Source organism: Giraffa tippelskirchi, chromosome 5 (assembly GCF_054371585.1).
Source record: "Giraffa tippelskirchi isolate mGirTip1 chromosome 5, T2T-mGirTip1v1.2.pri, whole genome shotgun sequence".
In the NCBI taxonomy this organism is placed as follows: domain Eukaryota; kingdom Metazoa; phylum Chordata; class Mammalia; order Artiodactyla; family Giraffidae; genus Giraffa; species Giraffa tippelskirchi.
Genome location: NC_137279.1, coordinates 156,638,437 through 156,661,216, shown reverse-complemented (window position 1 = coordinate 156,661,216; position 22,780 = coordinate 156,638,437). Strand labels below are relative to the sequence as shown.

The window sequence follows — 22,780 nt, the reverse complement described above, 5'->3', positions numbered from 1 at the left end:
CACCTTCTCTGAGCAAAGCAGCTATTAAGAACATTCTCTTATCAGCAGGTGATCAAGTAGCCCATCATGGTAGTTGACACACATGAGCGAACAGGCCACCCCATCTATCATGTGCACAGTAGCGCTTGTCGTTCCTGTTCACTGCCAGTGACTAGGAAGACCTCCTGAAATGCTGCTGTTTGACAGCTCTGGGAGGAGGAAGAACCCTCCCTTTTCATATAAGAGGGGCTCTTTGGCAAATCCAAAGCATGCTCTTGCACAGTTGTGGAAAGTTCCCATGCCTGCAGCCGCAAATACCCAGCTGCTTAAAGGCTACAGGTAGAACTACATTTCAGATACAGATATCAACATCAACACAGAAATCAAACTGTTTCCATCAGGTTTGAAAACCAAAACAGACATGGAAGAGAAGAGTCACAAAATTAACTACATGCAAAGTTACTTTTCTTTCTGATAAAAAAATGAGGGAAAAGAATATTGCACAAGGGGATGACCAAGTGACCAAGTCAGTATTCTTGAATAGCAATTGCTCTAAGTTCAGTCTGTGTTTACAAATGGGTGAATATCATTCCTTGTAGATCATTGTGTAAAAGGGTCCTGTACTTTTGCATCTCTTCAGCTCTAATCAAATGAGCTATCTGACGAGGGAGGTTCACCCTGGTGGGTGGCACTCCATCCTGCTTCACAGCAAGGAAAGGAGGCTCCTGCCCCATTTGTCTCTTGCCTTTAATTTCTCAAACTGGTTTCTGATGCACGAGAATATTTCAAATTTGGTCACTTTATTTAGTGGAAAGGCTGTGGGCTTTGGAATCAGAAAGACTGGATTCAAATCTTGACTTTTTCACTCTATGACTTTAGTCTAGTTCTTAACCTCATTGAGCTTTAGTGTTCTCATCTGTAAATGGGGATCTATAACCCACAAATAATGCATATAACAAACCATCCCACAATTTAATGACCAGAAGCAACAAGCATTTATCTATCTCATGAGTCAGTGTGTTGGCTGGGTGGTTCTTTGGTCTGAACTGGGCCAGGCTGGTCTCAACACCTTCTTGTAAGCCAAAGCAAGTCACAAAGTTCAGCTCAAATTCAAGCAGGGGAAGTAGGCTGCATCTCTTCATGGGAACAACTGCAGAAAGATGCAGGTACAGGGAGGAATGAATTGTGGCCATTTCCATCTACCCCACTACTTCATACATATAAATGTGATAACATATGGAGAGTGCAGCTATTTTATCACTTACACATTCAGAAGACATTTGTTGAGTGCCTGCTATTGTGTACAAGTCAACAGCTGCTGCTGTGCATAATATAGAGTTAAGTCAGACCTCGTCTCCAGCCTCTATAAGCCTTCAATCTTAGTAGAGAACACTGAAGCAATTGTAGGTCACCTTACAAGGTGTAAAGAGTCTTAAGAGAGGAATTGATAAAACAGTATGGGATCTCAGAAGAGGGAGAGATTAAGAGGCTCTGGGAAGAGATTCTGGCCCCAACTTATGCTCTGCTTAATGTTTCCCTCTATTTAATTTTAATTCTTGATCTCCCCAGGCTATCAATAATGACATGGTACAGGAAACCCAGTCCAGACGGGCAAAGCATTTTAAACTGGAGCAATTTGAGGCAAATTAAGTATTTGAAAATTGCCAGCCATTTAGATCGAACATGCCCAGGCTAATGTGGCTAGAGCAAAAGCATCTTACTATCTTGTAGGATAATAGTAATCCTCCTAAATTTACCTCTGATTAAAATAATTTCCACTAATCCAAGCACCCTCAATCCCATTAACTTAAACAGTTGGTTTCCAGGGACAGGCAAAAATACAAATTATACTTTCAGTAGATTTTTTCTGAAAATAGTTTAAAAAATTGTTTACTCCCCACTCTTTGGAGCTTTGAAATGACTGAATTAACAGTGTGCTAGAGGGAATTAGAGAAACCCAAACCTTAATACTGGAGATGAGATTTCACCAGAAGGATAACAGCTTGTGTGGAGCCAGGTTTGGGTGAGGGAAGGTGGTGCTTACGTTCTCCTGGCACTTGATGACACACCAGGGGACATTAGGCAAGTTCTCTGGCCGAGTCTGGGTTTCTTCAGCTCCAACCAGGGTATGATTATCTTGGGCCTTGATCCTTCACATGTGGAGTCATGAGCTAATGTCTGTTCTGTGTACAGGCTTTCTTGAAAGGAAAAGTGCAACCTAAATACAAGGTACTTGTATTACTGTGAGGTGCTTGAAATCTTAATAGCTTTTTCAACTGTGTCCAAAGTGGCCTTCTCTTTGTAAATGCTTTAAGTGGATGAGAATCAAAGCTGAAAAGGGTTTTGTTCCTCCCACTTTGTATGCCTAGAGTCGGAGGACTGCTCATTTTTAGAGTGTGTCCAGTTTGCCTATTTGGTGAAGAGCTTCACAAACATAAAAATCCCAGCCATTGAGATCCATGTAATGGAGATACTGGTGGAGATAAAACTGCCCTGCTCTTCACAGGATGATAATTTTCCTCCCAAGAGTCCAATTGGCCAAATTGTTGGTCAACCAATTAAGAGGACCTTCTAGTTAAACATAAATACTTTGCTTTGAAAGACTTTCAAGTAGTACCAATTTTGTCCTTGGTTAATATTCACTGGGCTCTCTCAATATTGATGAGATTTCTGACTACTTTGAGATTTTATGACAAAAACAAGAATTAAGTTTAAATCTGCGAACTCCCTTTACCTTAGATTCTTAAATTACATTAAACTTCTCAGTTCAGTTAAACTTTTTTGTGTTGTTTGAATTTTTTGGCAGGCATATCATTAAATGAGTTTCCCCACACTGGTGGGCTGTAGAGAACCAGTGCTAGACTGGTTATATAAGACCCACCTCAGGAGCTTTAATAGTTTAGGGATAGGAGGTCCAAGAACCTGTGTTTGTCTAATATGCTCCCCAGCTGGGTTTGGGAATTGCTGCATTAAATACCCCTCAAGTTGTATCTATGATAAATAAAATAGTCTTTACCAATCAGTGATAGCTGCTACTTTGCTGGGCACTGAATTCATCTTTGAATATTTTCCTAGTTAATCCTCATCGCAGTCCTGCAAGTTCACTACTAGTATGCCTATTTTATGTGTGAAGGACTGAGGTTTAGAAGTGTGAAGTAATTTGCCTGAGGTTGTAAGTTAGTGTGTGACAGACTCAGTATTTGAACGTGTCTGATTCTGAAGTCAGTATAACCCTTTCATTCATTCCTCTGCCATGGTGCTTGTCATCTAATATGTTACCTGATCATGTCAGAACCAGGTAGGACACAAAGGAAGCCTGAGACATGATCTTTGCCCTCAAGATGTTTACCAGGTAATCAGAGTGAAAGGAAGAACACTTACTGATGACTGAAGGACACATGGATCATAGAATAGAGGGCAAACTGCAAAGCAGTAAATTAGAGTAAAACTGCAGTCTTTGTCTTTTCAATAGATAGCTGGATATCACCGAGTTAGCAGCTTTATTATATTTTTCTATTAAACTGCATGTTGTTTTGCTGTGATTTAAACATAGCTTAAGGTAGGAAACAGAGGTATCTTATTTGAGCTTCAAACAGGAGAAAGATTTTATTGATGTCAGCACTACACTATTTCAAGGAGATGAAATTTGTGCATCAAGTATTCTGTTTTATATATTCCATTTTTTATTGGTCTGGCTAGAGCAGAAGTTATTTAGCTTGTGTGTAGTATGTTGAATGGACAATTATTTTCTCTCTTTCTAGAGCCAAGTATAAATCAGAAAGGTAAAAGGCACTAGAAATTTAGAAACTCTTAGGTTTCACTAGCCCTCCATTACTAGCAGATACTTATGTTGCTAAGGAGATAAAGACACAAAAGACCCAGTCCTGGTTGAAAAATTGATTTAGGAAGTATACAGGGCTGGAGCTAAATCACTAAAGCTGGGAGAGACATTCCCTGTTTCTAATAGGAGACTCATGTTAGTAGCCAAGTTCTTCAGGCAAGAGCAGTTACGTGACTATGGCCAGTGAAGACATACCCACTGCAGAGGTCTCAATCTTTGTTCACTTTTTGCAGAAGTCAATCCTATTCTAATCAGAGGAGGAAATTAGATTATTCAGGCTTCTTGTATCCATTAAGCATCTGGCTCTCCATAAACCACATCCATAAATTGCATCACTAAAATCTTTGGTCAGGAAAGGATCTTCTGAGACTGTGCTAAACCCCTTTACCTCCTCCACCCCCATCAACCCTCTCCCCCACTGCCAATCTCCATCCCATACACAGTGTTTATCATATGGTGTTTTAATTCTTGATTTACTTCTCTGTGTCCCTACCACACAGTGAGTTCCATGAAGAAAACAAGTCTTGATTTTGTTCACTAGTATGTTCCAGCACCTAGATAGGACTTGACTGGTCAGGTACAGAGTAGGTACTCCGTAAATATTTGTCAAGTGAATGAATGGATGGATGAATTAGTGAACAAGTGAATATGATCACATTAAACTCCAGGTGAAAGTAAGGAGTGTTTAAAGAAATCTTTGCAGCCATCTAGTTTTCCAAATTGTATGCTAATACACTATGGTTTTAGGGAACAACTGGCACAACTTAATTTCCTTCCCATTGTGTATAGGACTTAACCAAGACTTCGTTTTGAAAAAAAAATAAAACTCTCAGGCTATCATGGAATTGCAGCTAGGAAAGCATCTTCCTTGGATCTCTTGTTTCTTTTGAGATGTGGGTGGCTGAATTGACCAGGGACAATTATAGAGTAATAGACTTCTATTACAGAAAGGATGATAGAATATGAAATGAAAGTGTGTGTGGGCCATACAAAGGGGGAAAATAAATGGCAAACCCCAAAAGACAAAGACAGATGACACAGCAAAATGATAAGAAGGAAAAACTGCCAGGAGGTGCTTTTGAGGGGAAAAGCATATAAGGAAGAGCAGTCAAGTAGAAACAAGAAGAAAAGAGTGAAGTTTGTTGATGTCATTCGAAATCTGAGGTGTTTGCAGCACCCAAAAAGAAATGAAATAAAACCTCTATAGGAAGGTAAGACCAATTTCTAAGCTAAACATTTTTCAACATGCTTCCTTCTTTTTTTTTACTGTCTTTGCCAGCTTGTTCTGAAGCCGGAGATAAAGTAGCTCTTTTGTTGCACTAAGCATCCATGAAGTCTAGTGGCATCATGGGTGGATGAGGGAGTGCTAACTTTGGGTCTGTACATTTGAAATCCTCACTGGGGAAGATTAAGATTTGAGCCATCTGGAAGTTTCTCTTATAACTTTGTACTAGCCCCAGGAAGAGCCTGCCTTCCCAGTGATTAGTTGAGATGTTTCCTTTTTTCTTTACAGAAACAAACAAACAAACAAACCTAGAAGCCCCTGGATTTTGACGTTACTCTTTGTTTCCTTCTTGAAGAAAGCTGCTTCTGTACAACTGAGTGTGACCATTGTTGATTTATGTGCATGTCCCTTAGTGTACCGTAACATTTCTAATACGCAGGCCTCCTCTCAGACTGTAACAGTCTTTCACAAATTCTGACCTTTTCAGTTTTCTGTCCCCAAACTGGAGGTTGTACTATTCCTCAATGATGCCTTGGAGCCCTCTGATGACCTCTATTGTACCTCTCATCACAGATTTATATTTAGAGTAAGTCAAGTCAAACTTACTTAACACGTTTTCTAACTTGTTTGCTTATTATTGCCTCTTGCATGCAACCCCTTTGTTCTAGATCCAATTTCCCTCTTACTAAAATTAAAAAAAAATTAGCACGAAAGGCTACAAGTGAGTTAAAAACAGTTCTATTTTTAACAGAAAGAAAATGGAAAGAACTAAATTTCCAAGGTGAACGGTTACAGTGTGGTAGTATACCTGAGCTGTGGAATACTACTCAGCAGTATAAAAAGAATAATCCATTGATACACACAAGAAATTGGGTGGCTCTCAAGACCTTATGTGAGTTTGTTTATATCACATTCTTGAAACAAAGGAATTATAGAGATGGAGACCAGATTAGTGGTTGCCAGGGATTAGAAATGGTTAGGAGTGAGTAATGGGTATGACTCTTAAAGGGGTAGCATGAGGGAGATCTCTGCAGTAATGACATAGCTCTTCATCTTGATTGCAGTGATAGTTATACAAATCTATAGTTGTAATGAAATTACAGAGTACTGTACACATACATTGTAACAATGTGAAATTCCAGATTTTTTAAATTTATTTTTTAAATGTATTATTTATTTTACTTATTTGGCCACGCTGGGTCTTAGTTTTGTCACACAGGATCTTTGATCTTCATTGCAGCATGCATGACCTTTTTAGTTGTGGCATGCAGAATCTTTTTTTTTTTCAGTTGTATCATCTGGGATCTAGTTCCCTGACTAGGGATTGAACCCAGGCCCCATGAAGAGTCTTAACCACTGGATCACTAGGGAAGTTCCAAATTCTAAGTTTTGAAAACATGAATAGATAAAACGTGGTGCACTGGAGAAGGGAACGGCAAACTACTTCAGTATTCTTGCCCTGAGAACCCGTGAACAGGATGAAAAGGCAAAAAGATAGGACACTGAAAGACAAACTCCCCAGGTTGGTAGGTTCCCAATATGCTACGGGAGATCAGTGGAGAAATAGCTCCAGAAAGAATGAAGAGAAGGAGCCAAAGCAAAAACAACACCCAGGTGTGGATGTAACTGGTGATGGAAGTAAAGTTGATGCTGTAAAGAGCAATATTGCATAGGAACCTGGAATGTTAGGTCCATGAATCAAGGCAAATTGGAAGTGGTCAAACAGGAGATGGCAAAAGTGAACATCGACATTTTAGGAATCAGCAAACTAAAATGGACTGGAATGGGTGAATTTAACTCAGAGGACAATTATATCTACTACTGTGGGCAGGAATCCCTTAGAAGAAATTGAGTAGCCATCACAGTCAACAAAAGAGTCTGAAATGCAGTACTTGGATGCAATCTCAAAAATGACACAGTAATCTCTGTTCATTTCCAAGGCAAGCCATTCATATCACAGTAATCCAAGTCTATGCCCCAACCAGTAATGATGAAGAAGCTGAACTTGAATGGTTCTAAGAAGACCTATAGGACCTTCTAGAACTAACACCCAAAAGAGATATCCTTTTCATTATAGGGTACTGGAATGCAAAAGTAGGAAGTAAAGAGATACCTGGAGTAACAGGCAAATTTGGCCTTGGAGTACAGAATGAAGCAGGGCAAAGGCTAACAGAGTTTTGCTAAGAGAATGCACTGGTCGTGGCAAACACCCTCTTCCAACAACACAAGAGAAGACTCTACACATGGACATCACCAGATGGTCAATACCGAAATCAGATTGATTATATTCTTTGCAGCCAAAGACGGAGAAGCTCTATACAGTCAGCAAAAACAAGACCAGGAACTGACTGTGGCTCAGATCATGAACTCCTTATTGCCAAATTCAGACTTAAATTGAAGAAAATAGGGAAAACCACTAGACCATTCAGGTATGACCTAAATCAAATCCCTTATGATTATACAGTGAAAATGCCAAATATATTCAAGAGATTACATCTGATAGACAGATTGCCTGAAGAACTATGAACGGAGGTTCATGACATTGTATAGGAGGCAACAATCAAGACTATCCTCAAGAAAAAGAAATGAATAGAGGCAAAATGGTTGTCCGAAGAGGCCTTACAAATAGCTGAGAAAAGAAAAGATGTGAAAGGCAAAGGAAAAAAGGAAAGATATACCCGTCTGAATACAGAGTTCCAAAGAATAGCAAGGAGAGATAAGAAAGCTTTCCTCAGTGATCATTGCAAAGAAATGGAGGGAAACAATAGAATGGGAAAGACTAGAGATCTCTTCAAGAAAATTAGAGATACCGAGGGAACATTTCATGGAAAGATGGTCAGAATAAAGGACAGAAATGGTATGAACCAAACAGAAGTAGAAGATAATAAGAAGAGGTGGCAAGAATACACAGAAGAACTAAACAAAAAAGATCTTCATGACCCAGATAACCACGATGGTGTGATCACTCCCCTAGAGCCAGACATCCAGGAATGCAAAGTGGGCCTTAGGAAGCATCACTGTGGTCAAAGCTTGTGAAGGTGATGGAATTCCAGTTGAGCTATTTCAAATCCTCAAAGATGATGCTGTGAAAGTGCTGCACTCAAATTGTGAAAGTGCCAGCAAATTTGGAAAACTCAGCAGTGGCCACAGGACTGGAAAAGGTCAGTTTTCATTCTAATCCCAAAGAAAGGCAATGCCAAAGAATGTTCAAACTATCGCACAATTGCACACATCTCACATGCTAGCAAAGTAATTCTCAAAATTCTCCAAGCCAGGCTTCAACAGTATGTGAACCATGAACTTCCAGATGTTCAAACTGAATTTAGAAAAGGCAGAGGAACCAGAGATCAAATTGCCAACATCCACTGAATCATCAGAAAAGAAGAGAGTCCCAGAGAAACATCTACTTCTGCTTTATTGACTATAACAAAGCCTTTGACTGTGTGGGTCACAACAAACTGGTAAATTCTGAAAGAGATGGGACTACCAGACCACCTTACCTGCCTCCTGAGAAATCTGTATGCAGGTCAAGAAACAACAGTTAGAACTGGACATGGAGCAACAGACTGGTTCCAAATAGGGAAAGCAGTGCATCATGGCTGTATATTGTCACCCTGATTATTTAACTTCTTTGCAGAGTACATCACGCCAAATCCTGGGCTGGATGAAGCACAAGCTGGAATCAAGATTGCTGGGAGAAATATCAATAACCTCAGATATGCAGATGTTACCACCCTTACGGCAGAGAGCAAAGAAGAACTAAAGAGCCTCTTGATGAAATTGGAAGGGGAGAGTGAAAAATTTTGGTTAAAACTCAACATTCAGAAAACTAAGATCATGGCATCCAGTCCCATCACTTCATTGTAAATGGATGGGGAAACAATGGAAACAGTGACAGACTTTATCTTTTTGGGCTCCAAAATCACTGCAGATGGTGACTGCAGCCATGAAATTAAAAGACACTTACTTCTTGGAAGAAAAGTTATGACCAACGTAGACAGCATATTAAAAAGCAGAGATATTACTTTGCCAACAAAGGTCCATCTAGTCAAGGCTATGGTTTTTCCTGTAGTCATGTATGGATGTGAGAGTTGGACTATAAAGAAAGCTGTACACCAAAGAATTGATGCTTTTGAGCTGTGATGTTGGAAAAGACTCTTGAGAGTCCCTTGGATTGTAAGGAGCTCCAAACCAGTCCATCCTGAAGGAGATCAGTCCTCAATATTCATTGGAAGGACTGATGTTGAAGCTAAAACTCCAATCCTTTGGCAACCTGATGTGAAGAACTGACTCATTGGAAAAGACTGATGCTGGGAAAGATTGAAGACAGGAGGAGAAAGGGACGACAGAGGATGAGATGGTTGGATGGCATCACTGACTCAATGGATATGTGTTTGACTAAGCTCCCGGAGTTGGTGATGGACAGGGAAGCCTGGCATGCTGCAGTCCATGGGGTCGCAGAGTCAGACATGACTGAACAACCAAACAGAACTGAACTGAACAGAATACATAAGTTTAATTGGCGAGAAACTGGGTGAAAGATACATGTGACCTCTTTGGTCTTTACACACCCTTTTGACTTCTTGTGGGAGCATTTTTCCCTATCCTAGCCAAGTCCTAGGTGGACTCAAGCGCCCTAGCAGAAGTATTTCAAACCCCTCCCTCAGAGGGGAGAGACCTCCCAGGCTCTCATAAAGGCTTTAGGCAAGAATGCAGATCTCCCTCTGGCCACAGGCTGGTTTTCCAATGAGTGCTGCTAATGCAGCCCCTAGCCTGAGGGACCTGTGTTTATAGGTGTCTTCTCCCTCAGCTTCTAGTGAACTGTTTTCTTCTTTTTTGACACCTGAGAATGTCCTTTCCTTTCAGTTATCAGCTATACATTATATTTTTTCTTGTAGTATTTTACTCAGTACTCTTGATGTTTTTTGCCTAGTTGGGATGGGGGTGTGGGGAATGACTTGTGGGAAGAGGAGTCCATTTCTGTGGTAAAGAGTACGCCTGCCAGTTCAGGAGATTTAAGAGGTGCAGGTTCAATCCCTGGGTCGGGAGGATCCCCAGAGAAGGAAATGGCCACCCACTCCAGTATTCTTGCCTGGAGGATCCCATAGACAGAGGAGCCTGGTGGGCTACAGTTCATGTGGTCTTGAAGAGTCGGACATGACTGAAATGACTCTAGCACACAGGACTGAAATGACTCTAGCACACAGCACTCCTCTCCCAATAGACTATAAATTTTTGAAAAATGTTATGGACCAGGTCAAGCTTTTACATCCCAGTTCTTATACCTAGAAAGTGTTACTTGTATTGAATGAATGGATGAATGAGTGAGTGAATCTCTAGAGTTCCATGGAAGAGACCCCAACTATGGTAGTTTTTAAGTAAGGTAATTTTCAAAAATATGTGTATTCATTTTGAAGAAGATGTGTGTCATTATGGTGCTTTGTGTAACTTAATTCCTTTAAATACAAGAACTACATATGATCCATAGTATTAATTCAGCAGATGTAAAGAAGGAAATAATATTTCCAAAGGAAAAAAGACATTTAAGTGTGATTCAGAAAGTATCTCCTCTCTTCCTTCTGTGTCTCTCACCGCCTTGGGGGGTTTTAGAATTAGGGAGCCAAGCATTGATGGGGAGGAGTGTGGCCTCTGGTACTGGTTGTCAAACTAAGTTCTGCTGAACTTAGAGTTCACAGGGATCCTCTGGAGCAGAAGGGGGCTTAAGCTAGAGAGCAAGCGGTTATGTCTTTTGGCGTTAACCACCCCCTGTTTTGGCATAATTGGCGACACTAACTCTGCTGTCAGGCTGCCTGGGTTTGACCACGATTCCCACCCCACCCCAGCAACCTGAGTAGACAGGTGCCCTGATTCTCTACCTCAGGCTCTGCAATCTTGGAATGAAGTTAATAATGGTACCTACCTTATGGAATTGTTGAGAAGACCTCTGAGTGTCAGCTTCTCAGACACTGAGAGGACAGTGTACAACTGTCCTGGACTACTTTTTTTGTTTTTGCGATTCTCTATGTATAAAAATATGAATAATACTACAGAATTTGGTATATTTTAAATTTCTCTTCAACAGATTAATGACTGCCACATGAACCATAATTGTGCCATTAACAAAGTCTTTATAGATTTTATTAAAAATGTGTAGGTGGTGTTGTTGGGTATTGGAACAGTTTAAGGCTGCAGGATTGTACCTTCTTTCTTTGTGACAGTACTGGTAACTTTTTTTGAAGATTGCATTGCTGCTAAGTCGCTTCAGTCGTGTCCGACTCTGTGCGACCCCATAGACGGCAGCCCAGCAGGCTCCCCCATCCCTGGGATTCTCCAGGCAAGAATACTGGAGTGGGTTGCCATTTCCTTCTCCAGTGCATGAACAGGAAAAGTGAAAGTGAAGTCGCTCAGTCATGTCTGACTCTTAGCCACCCCATGGACTACAGCCTACCAGGCTCCTCCGTCCATGGGATTTTCCAGGCAAGAGTACTGGAGTGGGGTGCCATTGCCTTCTCCGAAGATTGCATTAGACATTCAAATTTAAGGTCACTGAGGATTAGGTCATTGTAGACACTGAGCATAGTAATTCTCCACCCCTGTGAATCCCACACTGGGTGAGGGAGACTCTGACTTTCCTCTCCTCAGCAAACACACTGAGTCCCCAGAGTGGAGGGGCCCCTCGTGCAGGACCCTAGATGTGGGATGATTGTGAACTGAGGGCTCGAGTAATGCTCAGGCTCACTAACCCCCGGAGCTGTTGGGGGATGTGGCCTGCCTGCTCTTCTAAGGAGAGCAGATTGTGACTTTCCCAAACAGGTACCTTTGGTGAAGCTGGCACACCTGGCTGTGGGCTTCTCCACTGAGGTGCTGGTGGGAGGAAGGAATCAAGGCCCAGAATGTTGTGTGTAAACTGACACTTCATACCAGAGATTTTGAAGTCTCCTTCCCACCTTCTTCCCCCAAATGACCACAAACAGAAGCCTTCTCTTACCACAGAAGACAGTGTGCCCCTTTTGTGTGACCAACGCTGGCTGTTTGGAAATTCCCTGTGCATCTCTCTAAACTCAGTTTCTAAGGAGACTTATCATTCTTACAGGCACAGTCAAGGGAAGATGGAGAGCAATGAGAAGGCAGTATGCATTTACTTCTGTTTTTAAAATTTATTTTATTGAAGCATGCATTTATTCCCAAGCCATTTCTAAGGCTGTATCTATCTTAGAACTGTGATTTTGGCCAAGTCTCTAGACTGCTGTGGGCCTAATTTGCTTCATCTGTCAGATGAGGAAGTTGTATCAGATAAGAGGATTAAAATATCTTTTGTTTAAAGCATTGGTGCCTCTTCCATACACCTGAATATGTAACGCAGAGAAATGTGGAATTCTTCCTGTTGAAGAAGGAGCTATTGCCTGGGTCTCTTGTCTTCTATACCTGCAAATCCTCCAAGGTTCCCTGTAAGGATACTTCCAGAAATCCTTAGGCTTGAGTCATGACCTAGTTGAACTTGTAAGAAATTAGAATACTGAAAATAATACTGCATGACACTTCAGTTTTATATCTAAGGAGAGAAGGACCCACATACGGATTATCACATTAAAATGTGCACCCCTTTCAAAAAGTTATAAATTTGTGAACTCTGGGCAGGGGGAAGACCCAGAGTGGTTGGTTATTAAAGTGTGACATGCAAGCAGCAAAAAATCTGCAAAAAACAAAATACATAGCTTGCTAAATAAGTCTTTGGCCTCTAAGGCCCACCCAGCTATCACATTGTAGAACTCAGTGTTACTGGCCAGAAAAGGCCCTGGGATAGCCACTTGTTCCCTCACACTTGGCCTTTGTGACCAGTGGGCTGGCCACCAGTCTCGTGAGAATGCTGGTTCGCGCCTGTGTAACCTCAACTTGTCACTGGATCAGGATACAGGATGTGGTATGGCTGGGGGCTTCTTGGAAGAGCTTGTGCATCCTGTGAACATGGGATTGCTCCCTGCCAACTGCTGAGATGAACCAGTAATCCTTGTGGAGAGCACAGGCTTTTATCAATGAGAAGGATTCAAGGCTTATTATTTTTTTTCCTTTGCTCCAAATAACACTCCCACTGTTCAGGCTTAAATACCAAAACCTTATGGTTTGCAGAATCGGTGCCAAAAAGTCACTCATCAGTGAAACAGCAAAGATAATAGCTCCTATTGATCAACTCCGGAGAAGAAAGGCTTGCCCTCCTGCAGAGGTCAGGAAAGATAAGGGATGGAGTTTTCGCAAACATGCTGGATTTGCCTAAATTGGATAAAACCACATAAAAACACTGATGTTCTAAGAGAACTGGTGACTGATTCAGGAAAACCTCACCAAATGAAAAGATCATCTTGGATTAGTAAGGCATGCAAAATAGAGTCTTTCTTAAAGTACAGCAAATGTGTTATTTCAAACTGAGACAGTGACACAGCAACTAAACTGGAGTATATCCACACAGGGTATGTCCATCTGCCTTTCTAGACAGAGGGAGAGGCATGAAAGATCTTGAGTATCCACTCTATGCTGGGCACCCTCTTGGGTGCAGGACCCTTTTGATCGATAATCTACTCTAGTCCTTACCACATTTCCTATGAGATGGCTTGTATTGTCCCCATTTTCCAGATGAGAAAATAGTGGTCAAAAGATGTTAAGTAACTTGGTCCTAATCACAACGTTAGTAAGTGGCAGAAATTAGTATTTTAACGTAGGTGTGTGTTTTCATTAAAAATTCTACCCTCTCCTAGTTGGCACGTACGAATTTGCTATTATCACAATGATGTTACACAAAGAGAGGCTGCTAGTCTAGTATTAAATATCTCATCCTTTTGCCACAGTAAAGAGAGTAAGAGAGGAACTGAATCCATCACTGGAGGTCCTGCAGGGTCAAGACTGGTGGACATATCTCTCTAAGGCTGCTGCTGACCTTGGAATCGAGGCTGCTTAAATCAAGATGTGCTCAATTTTTCTCACTTAAGATTCAGTCTTCTTTTCAGGAAGTGAGGGGAAAACTTATTAAACATCATTTTTGTGAAGGACAATTACTAACATTAAACTTTTCACACTAAACAATCCAACCTTACTTAAAAAAAAAAAGTAGCTTAAGAAGATAATATTTGTCAGGGAGAATATTCATATTTAAAACTATTTTATCTGTTTTTATTATCATTTTATCTGAAGAACTGAACATGTAGTTATCTCAAGGAATAGATATTGAAGCTGAAAACAAAATTCCTCAGAATCATCACAATCAATTAATGAGGTTATGAATTGAAATTATCTTTGCTGTAGCCCAAGAACTGAGTGGTAATTAGTGTCCAGGGACACGTGGGGGAACAATTTTACTGTTAGCAGTGCCAAGAATCTATTCATTTGTCATCAGTCTCAAATTATATTCAATCAGCAATTCAAATTCAGGCTAGAAAAACCAAATGACATATAGCTAACTTTCTATAAAATTAATGCTGTAAAATGAAACCTATGTTTCTGGCAATTTAGCTATGAGCAGCAGTAAGATGAAGCTATGAAAATATTGAATGTAAATGCTGTCAAGATCTGTCTTAATCCCACCACTTCCCCACCCTTTGCTTCTTGCCTGAGTGGCCGCTGTGGCTGCCATGCTTCTATTCCCAAGCTCCCCAAAGTCTGGGTACTGGAGTGCTTGATGAGCCTTTTTATAAGAGGAACCACAGTAGTCCAAAATACTGCAAACAAGGGGCCTTTATTCAAAGAGCCAAAGTGGGTGGCGGCAGGAGGGGGGTCAGAGTGGAGTTGTGGTTGGAGTCACACGTGGAGGGCTCTAGAATGTAGACAATTAGCACTTCCTGGTAAAATCACCTGCATGAAACACCCATTTCTAGGACAAGTGGTTGATAACAGGATCACTGCCTTCTACAGTGGTTTTCTGTTAAGCAGTTTTCTTACTTGGGCAAATTTTCCTTTTTGGCTTCATATTTTGGAATTCTGTTTGCTGTAAGATCCCAGCCATACTGCCCATCTGACTTCAGTTCCCCTGAAAAGAATGCCTGCTGTTGCTGGCTCAGGATGTGGGAGGTGACTGGGGCCTTTTGGGGTGGGTAGGTTTTGTGTGGCTTGTCTACTTTCTTTTCCCATGTGTTCTCTTTCCCACCTGGACAGGGGAAGAAGAAAGCCAAGAAGGTCTGCACAAACCAAACAACCCCTTTGTCTCTGCTGTGCATGGCAGGTTGATTGGAGACTCAGTAGACAAGCTAGAAGTGGCCTCTGCAAGGTCTCAGTGGGTAAACATCCTGTCCTTGGCAAAGCTCACTGATGACGGCATGCAGCTTCTATGGCCATGTGGCAGACGGCCTCAATCAGTAAATAAGGAAATGTAGAAGAGTGTGCTTATCTCAGTGAAAAGGTGAAGCCAGAGAGAGGTAAGGTGAAAAACAAGTCAGGTTTCAGACTTCAGAACTGGGCAGCATGGGCTGCCAGGAGGTGTGTGAGTGGTAGAGTCAGACAGACCTAGGTTTAAATACTAGTTCTTCCTCTGTCTTGCATTCTAACACAGATCCATTTTCAGTGGCTACCTAAAATACTGTGTTGAAAGGCTGTAAGGCAGATCCCAGGTTTATAGGCAAAAGGATCCATAATCGATCAATGATATCCGAAGAAAGGGTACGTGATAGCGTGGGTGCCATGGATCTAATGACCCAGTCTCTGGGCTCTCTGAGATCCTGCCTAGCATGAAAGTTCTGTAATACAACTCTGTGTGTGTGTGTGTGTGTGTGTGTGTGTGTGACAACTGTGTGTGTGTGTGTGTGTGTGTGTACATGGCCTAAGGGGAGATTAATGCAATCCTATTAAAATGTGCTAGTAGGATGTGTCATGGGTTAAATATTCAAAAATAAAAGCATTGTTTGTATATTACAGTATATCATAAAGAGTTTTTAAATTTTTATAGTGGATCGTGTCCTTAATATTTTGGATTTGCATGTTTGCTTTAATTTATGGTGGTTTTTAAAGCTATCTTTGAATTTTGATTACCACAAATTACTCTCCATATTCAAATACTTAGCTTCCATTTGTCTTGACTGAAGGTTTCAATATAGAGAAATCAATTTGTCTATTAAGAGAAATGCTATGAATTCACAAACACAAATGAAACCAGCAGCAGGAGCAATGTTGATCTCATGTTTCACGGAAAGACTGTTGACTCTATTAACCTAAGACTGATCTTTCAACAAGAAAAGGAGGAGTTTGCATTTGATCATATTTGGTCATTTCTGCAGGTTTGGTTTTTTGTCAATGAAATATTTGTATTTAATTTTCAAGCCTGTGTTTTAAAGGAAAAAAATCTTCAAATCTGGCCTCCAGTATGTTTGTCTGGATAGCCTCTATAATACAGGCACCTCTGCCTGGCAGGCAGAGCAGACATTTAAGTTTAATAAGCTATGGGACTTCGTGGTCTCTCTCGGAAGGCAGGGCCTTTGGAAATCTCCTGTAATGCTTCTAACAGCCCATAAGTTACTATATTTAATATTGCCCTTGTCTTTCTCCCCTCCCTTCTCTTTCTTTTCAGAAACAGAGTTGTCAGTCACTGCTGAGTTAGTGCCTACCTCATCATGGAACATTTCAAGTGAGCTCGACAAAGGTACACAGTGGGGACACACAGGGCGGAAGTGGAGGAGGGGAGGCGTGAAACGCCAGGTTTAATCCTGGCATGGCTGTCCTTGAAATCAACTGCTTTTTAGATCACTAGAAGGAGGCAGGGGCCAAAATAAATCCCCTGTTAACTTTGTGATCAGTTAACATTTAATTACTTGGAATTCTATTATTTCTGGAGAGGGTTTTTTTTTTTTTTTTTTTTTGCCTCTCTCTTTCCTTTCCCTTCTTTTTCTAAAGAGTTCCACATGGTAAAAATGCTTCAAGATGTGAAAAAGGGTAGTTTCTGACCTTCCTGACACTGCATCCAGTGGATCTTATTTAGAGGATTTGATTCTGCCTGAGCCAGGATTGATCAGAGATGTTTGTTGGGTGACCTTTTACGGTGAGTATTTGATGTGCTTGCAGGGTTCAGGGCAGAGTATCTGGAAGGTTTGTAATTGCCTGCGTGTACAGATGGCCACTTCCTGTGTGCAGCTGGAAAACAGGCTCCTGCTATGCGGCTGTTGTAGCGTTAATTAAACCCCACCATATGCTAAGCACTGGCTATTCTATAGAGATCCTATGTCCTGGAAGATAAATCAGGCCGCGTTCAAACCCCCTGCAATTGGCTCATCCTACCTTTCCAGCTTATTTCTCTTTAGACTGCTCTTTTATGCGTCTCTAGCCAACTTTCTGTTTCATTGTCTATATCCTGTGCTTTTCTGCTTCTGCCTTTTGTCTAAGCTGTTCTTTCCATCTGAGTTGCCCTTCCTTCCATGCCAGTCACCACTCTCTCCCTATACTGGGCTTAGGCTCTCAGTCATGTCCAACTCTTTGTGATCCCATGGACTGTAGCCCACCAGGCTCCTCTGTACCTAAGGATTCTCCAGGCAAGAATACTGGATAGGGTCACCGTGCCCTCCTCCAGGGATCTTCCCAACCCAAGGATCGAACCCAGGTCTCCCACATTGCAGGTGAATTCTTTACTGTCTGAGCCACCAGGTAACACATTACTTACGTTTGAGCATATAGTCTATATTAGCCACAGTCTTATCTAATCCTTCAGCAGGAAGTAGCCTTTCTGTATTTGGAACCCCATAGTCTTTTTTTATGTTCAACTCTTAACCTTTTCTATGTTATATCATGGTGATTTACATAACTGTCTATCTTGCCCTTACACCTGGAAATTCCTTGTAGGTAGGATATCTATTTTGTTCTTTTTTTTTCTTTCTCCTGTCTCTATCAAAAAAGCTAGTACATACTCTTATTCATAAGAAATTCTCAATAAATATGTGTGGAATGATGAGTGAGTCTTACTGTACATAGAGTCATATATATGGATGGGCTATATCCATATATATGTGCAAGAATACTCACATTCAACAGTCTTATCAAGTTTCTAATTTAATTCAGACATGATTCTAGGTTCTGGAATTATAGTGATGAAAGGAGCTCAAAAGTCACTGTCAAAAATTGCCTTTTATGATCAGTTCTCCTTTGTCTGCTCATGTATTCAATGGGAGTTGAATTTCCTCTCTAAGGAAAGAGACTGTTACTTTATAAAACAATAATAGGCAAATTTAGTTTGCTAGTTATACTTTTTAGGCATTTTGAGTGGCAGGATGAGGTGAGATGTCTTTTCACCTTAGATCAGAGGACATTTGGGGTAGTTTTTATTGTCAAATTTGATATGGACATTCTTTTTCTTTTAAAAAAAATATTTATTTATTTGGTTATGTCAGGTCTTAGTTATGACACACTGGCTTCTTAGTTGTGATGAACGGGCTTAGTTGCTTCATGGCATGTAGGATTTTAGTTCCATGACCAGGGATCAACCCACATCCCCTGCATTGCAAGGCAGATTCTTAACCATAGGATCACCAAGGAAGTCCCTGGACATTCTTTTTCTAAGTAAAAATTAAAACAGATGCGTAAAATATGTTACGCCTCTCCATCTTCAGCACCAAGCACAGTGCTTAGGAAGCAATAGATTTTCAACAAATATTTGTGGATATTTTTAATGGAAAAAAAAGAAATAAAGTGCACTAAATGTGCCCACTCTGAGCCAAGCACTGTACCAGAGGCTTTCAAGTATGTGAATTTACTTGGCAAGCTCTTTATGGAACCAACAGAAAAGAGTATATCTTTGCAACATTACATGTTGCTGATCAAGTTCCAGTTATGGCTCTAGAAGGACATAAATGTGTGTGTGCTCAGTCGTGTCTGACTCTTTGTGACCCCACGAACTGTAGCCTGCCAGGCTCCTTGTCCATGAAATTTTCCAAGCAAGAAGACTGGAGTGGGTTGCCATTTCCTGCTCCAGAGGATCTTCCTGACCCAGGAATTGAACCCACATCTCTTGCATCTTCTGCACTGGCAGGTGGATTCTTTACCACTGAGCCACCTGGGAAGCCCCAGAAGGACATCAGTATGTGCTAAAAAGGCAACAAAGCTACCAGTAAGAACCTAGCCTGCCAGACTATGAATTTCTAGCAGACTAGCACTATAATTATCAGCTGTTGCCCTTCAAGAAAGAAGTATTCTATCAAGAGTAGAGAACCTACTGGTCAAAGTGTGAAACTAAGGCAGTGGCCAAACTCCTTTGATTGGTTAGCATGGCCTCCCAGAGAGCATGGATGACTTTCCAGGGATTCTTGATGTCTTCTTTCTCTAGAAGATATTTAGTATATGATCTCTACTTCCCATTGAGAGTGTAAGTGAAAGCTGATTGATTCATTTGTTCATTGCATTATGAAATCTTTATTGCTTCCTACTCTGATCTGGGCATAGTCTGAAGAATCAGGATCAAAAGATGAATCAGACCAAGGTTTCTGTCCTTCATGAACTCAGAGCTGAGAAAAAAAGACTAGTACCTAAAGGCATAATAAAATCTTTCTGGTTTAATAGAGTCGTCAAGGGACATTCCTTCCAATCACAGAGAGATGTTAGTGTAAATATACAAGGGGGGGATATCCATCACCAGGCTGGTGTGCAGAAAGGAGAAATCCCCAGGTGCCTGAAGTGAAGAGCAAGCAGTGATCAGTGGGAAGGAGTGAAACAAAAGGTCCTGTGAAAACATGGGAAATATGTATGATTCTTAGGGGGCTGGAGTTTCAGAATCCTATGGGGATGAGAGCTGAGGCAATAGGAAACAAACTCCTTACCAAGGCTGTCAATGAAGAATGAAGGACCTGAGCATGAAATAAGGAAATTTCTGCTGAGGATTGAGTAGGGAAGTCTGTCAACTATGCTGGGCCACTGGGGTCACCCTCAAAAAAATTAAAACCCCAACCTATGCTCTACATGAGTATGGGGTTGGGGTACTTCTCTTATAGTGCACAAGCCACAAACCAAGAAGATAATGTAAAAACTGGGTCTGGAATTGATTAAACTATGAGATCCTGAGAGGGGCAGCCTAAAGCTAAGTCATAAAAATGTCTCAATATTTTTATGTTGCATGGGTTTCCCACAAAAAAACAAAGTTTAAAAACTCAAAACCACAAAACAACAAAACTCCTGTTGTTAAGTGTACTTTTAAATATCATAATGTGTAGAAGAGAGGGGAAAAGCCACCATTAGTGAGAGTCAGACAAAAGACATGGAGAAGTTCCTATCTTGGAAACTACAGGCAATAGATCAATTTGAGAGAGTAAGTATGTTTAACATGTTTTCTGGTAAAAGAAGAAGTAGAAACCATAGGGCAAGTACAGGATAAGATGACCGAAAAGTAGACATTTTACATGAACTAAACAGAAATTCTGTAATTTAAAAATAGAGTTATAGAAATTAAAAATTCATCAAATGGGTTAAACAGTGGATGCACTCAGCTGTAGAGAGAAATGGTGAACTGGAAGATAGATTCAAGATAATATGGTAGTTCAGAGATTAGAGCATCACCTTAACCATTCCCTCACCTGCTTTTCCCCACAGTGCTTAGACAGACACTAAGACAGACAACATTCCAGCTTTGGTGGACTTTACCTTCTAGCGGGAGAAATAGACAATTATGAGTCCTTTCACTGACCCCATTGACCATCTGTCAACAATACCTCAAAACATTTAATGTGTAGTTACCATATCGCCCCATATCTGTTTTGCTGCAAATCCTTACCAGGCCTTATTGATATCATCAATTCTGGGCCCATCTCTTTTAAAGTCAGGGCTCTCTTATCCTTTGGCAGCTCTTACTGCCCAACACAGTGCCTCATGTGTAGTGGAAAACATGTGTTAAGTTGTATGGGTTCCAACACCATCTGTGCCAATTTATAGCTATTATGTGTGAATTCCTACTAGGGGTGAGGTGCTTGCCAAGCATGTGAAGGCATCATTTGAATTCACACCATCCTGTGCAGTAGAACAGACAGGCATCTGAGGCTCAAGGGGATTAAAGGACTTGGCTGAAGGGCAAAGCTGATGAATGGTAGTGCCAGGATTCCCACCAAGGCCTCCAGGCCAAGTCCAGGGATCCATGCCCAACATGGCAGCTGATTACGCTGTCTCCCTTGCATTCATATCCCCTCCTCCAGTGGGACAATTGGCCTTACATGGAGAAGAAGTAAAATAAAAGTCTGTCCCTTGGTATTCGCTAATGCCTTTCTGTTCATCGACCTGCTCTATTCCGCTCGTAATCCCAGTTTGGCTTCTCAGCTCTGTTTCACCCATCAATCCCACTCTGGTTCCCCAGCTTCACGCTGATCCTGGTTTTCTGTTAAATGAGTCCAGTCAGTGGCATTAAACAGTTACCTGTTTATCCTTTCCAACAGGAAATGAAATTTAAAAGAGACAAGGCCACCCGGGAAGAGCCGTTGAAAGCTACTATTGATGGGGCACAGGGGTGATTTCTGAAACAAATGCTTCAGAACCAAGTGCCTCCTAAAATAAATTGATCTACAGGGGCCCAACCTCAGCTTCCCCATGGGGGTTTTGGGGTGGGGCGTGAGGAGGGCCTCTTTCCCCCTCTTCCATTTTCAGTCACATGAGGTCTCAGAGGTGCTCTATAGAAAGCCAAATGTTTCTTTTGGAGAAAGCACTGGAAATTGCACCCGTAGGTAGCAGAAAGGGAGGGAGCCTTAACTTAAAAAAAAAAATACTGAGGCCTGATTCCAACTGCCAATAGTTCTCTGTGCTGACAGACTAGATTTGGGGGTATTTTGTCCTGCTTTGCTTTTTTAAGAGCCAGCTTTCTCTACCAGCTCGGAGCTTTACACATGGCAGGGAGGCGTACAGCAAGGTTCTTATGAGCATGAACTCTGGAGTTACTATGACTTTGAGCTTCCTTTTGCTCACCTGTGGAGCAGAGGCCTTGGTCTCTATCAGCTGAGATTGTTTTCCTGGCCAACTAACACATCTGTGGGTCACTCTTGGGTTGTGCCCTAGGATACCTGCTTGCATGGTTGTGGTAGACAGATACGTGCTGGCCTCAGCCCCTTAGCTCACTGTCAAGGGCTGTGGCCTTGACTCAGGGAGTGGTTGCTTCCTCTTGTCCCCCCTCTCTGTTACTAGGTTTGTCCTTGGTACATAAAGAGTCTATTTAAATGACATTGGAGCTTGGTTCACAGCTAGACCTCATGGGGCAATTGAGACCTTTCTTTGTCTTCTAATTATTTGTTTCTGGGTGAAGGGGCCAGAGATGGATGAACTGGATCAGGAGCCTTGGTACTTGGCAAGCTAAAGTATAGTCCTCCTAGGACTAGTAGCTTGTCAAAGGAATTTCTGGGGATATCCACGTGGTATTCTAAACCACCCAAGTTCAACAGGCTTTAACCTTATGCTGCTGCTGCTGCTGCTAAGTTGCTTCAGTCATGTCTGACTCTGTGCGACCCCATAGATGACAGCCCACCAGGCTTCCCCGTCCCTGGGATTCTCCAGGCAAGAACACTGGAGTGGGTTGCCATTTCCTTCTCCAATGCATGAAAGTGAAAAGTGAAAGTGAAAAGTGAAAGTGAAGTCACTCAGTCGTGTCCGACTCTGTGCGACCCCATAGACAGCAGCCCACCAGGCTCCTCCATCCATGGGATTTTCCAGGCAAGAGTACTGGAGTGGGTTGCCATTGCCTTCTCCCATCCTGCCAGTGTTAACTGCAAAAGCACTTGGAGCCTATGTAACCTTATATGAAAAATGGGAGA

The 22,780-nt window shown here is 41.5% G+C and overlaps 1 protein-coding gene across 2 annotated transcripts in view; it reads left to right on the top strand.

Annotated features, from left to right (window-relative positions):
- ROR1 (receptor tyrosine kinase like orphan receptor 1) overlaps positions 1-22,780 on the top strand; it is a 450,818-nt gene that overhangs the window by 248,937 nt on the left and 179,101 nt on the right. The window contains exon 2 of one of the 2 annotated variants that reach the window (XM_081486553.1): positions 16,591-16,662. The exons of the other annotated variant lie outside the window; for it this stretch is intronic. Coding sequence (XP_081342679.1) covers positions 16,591-16,662 — 72 coding nt within the window. The remainder of the gene's footprint in view (positions 1-16,590; positions 16,663-22,780) is intronic. 2 annotated transcript variants of the gene reach the window in all.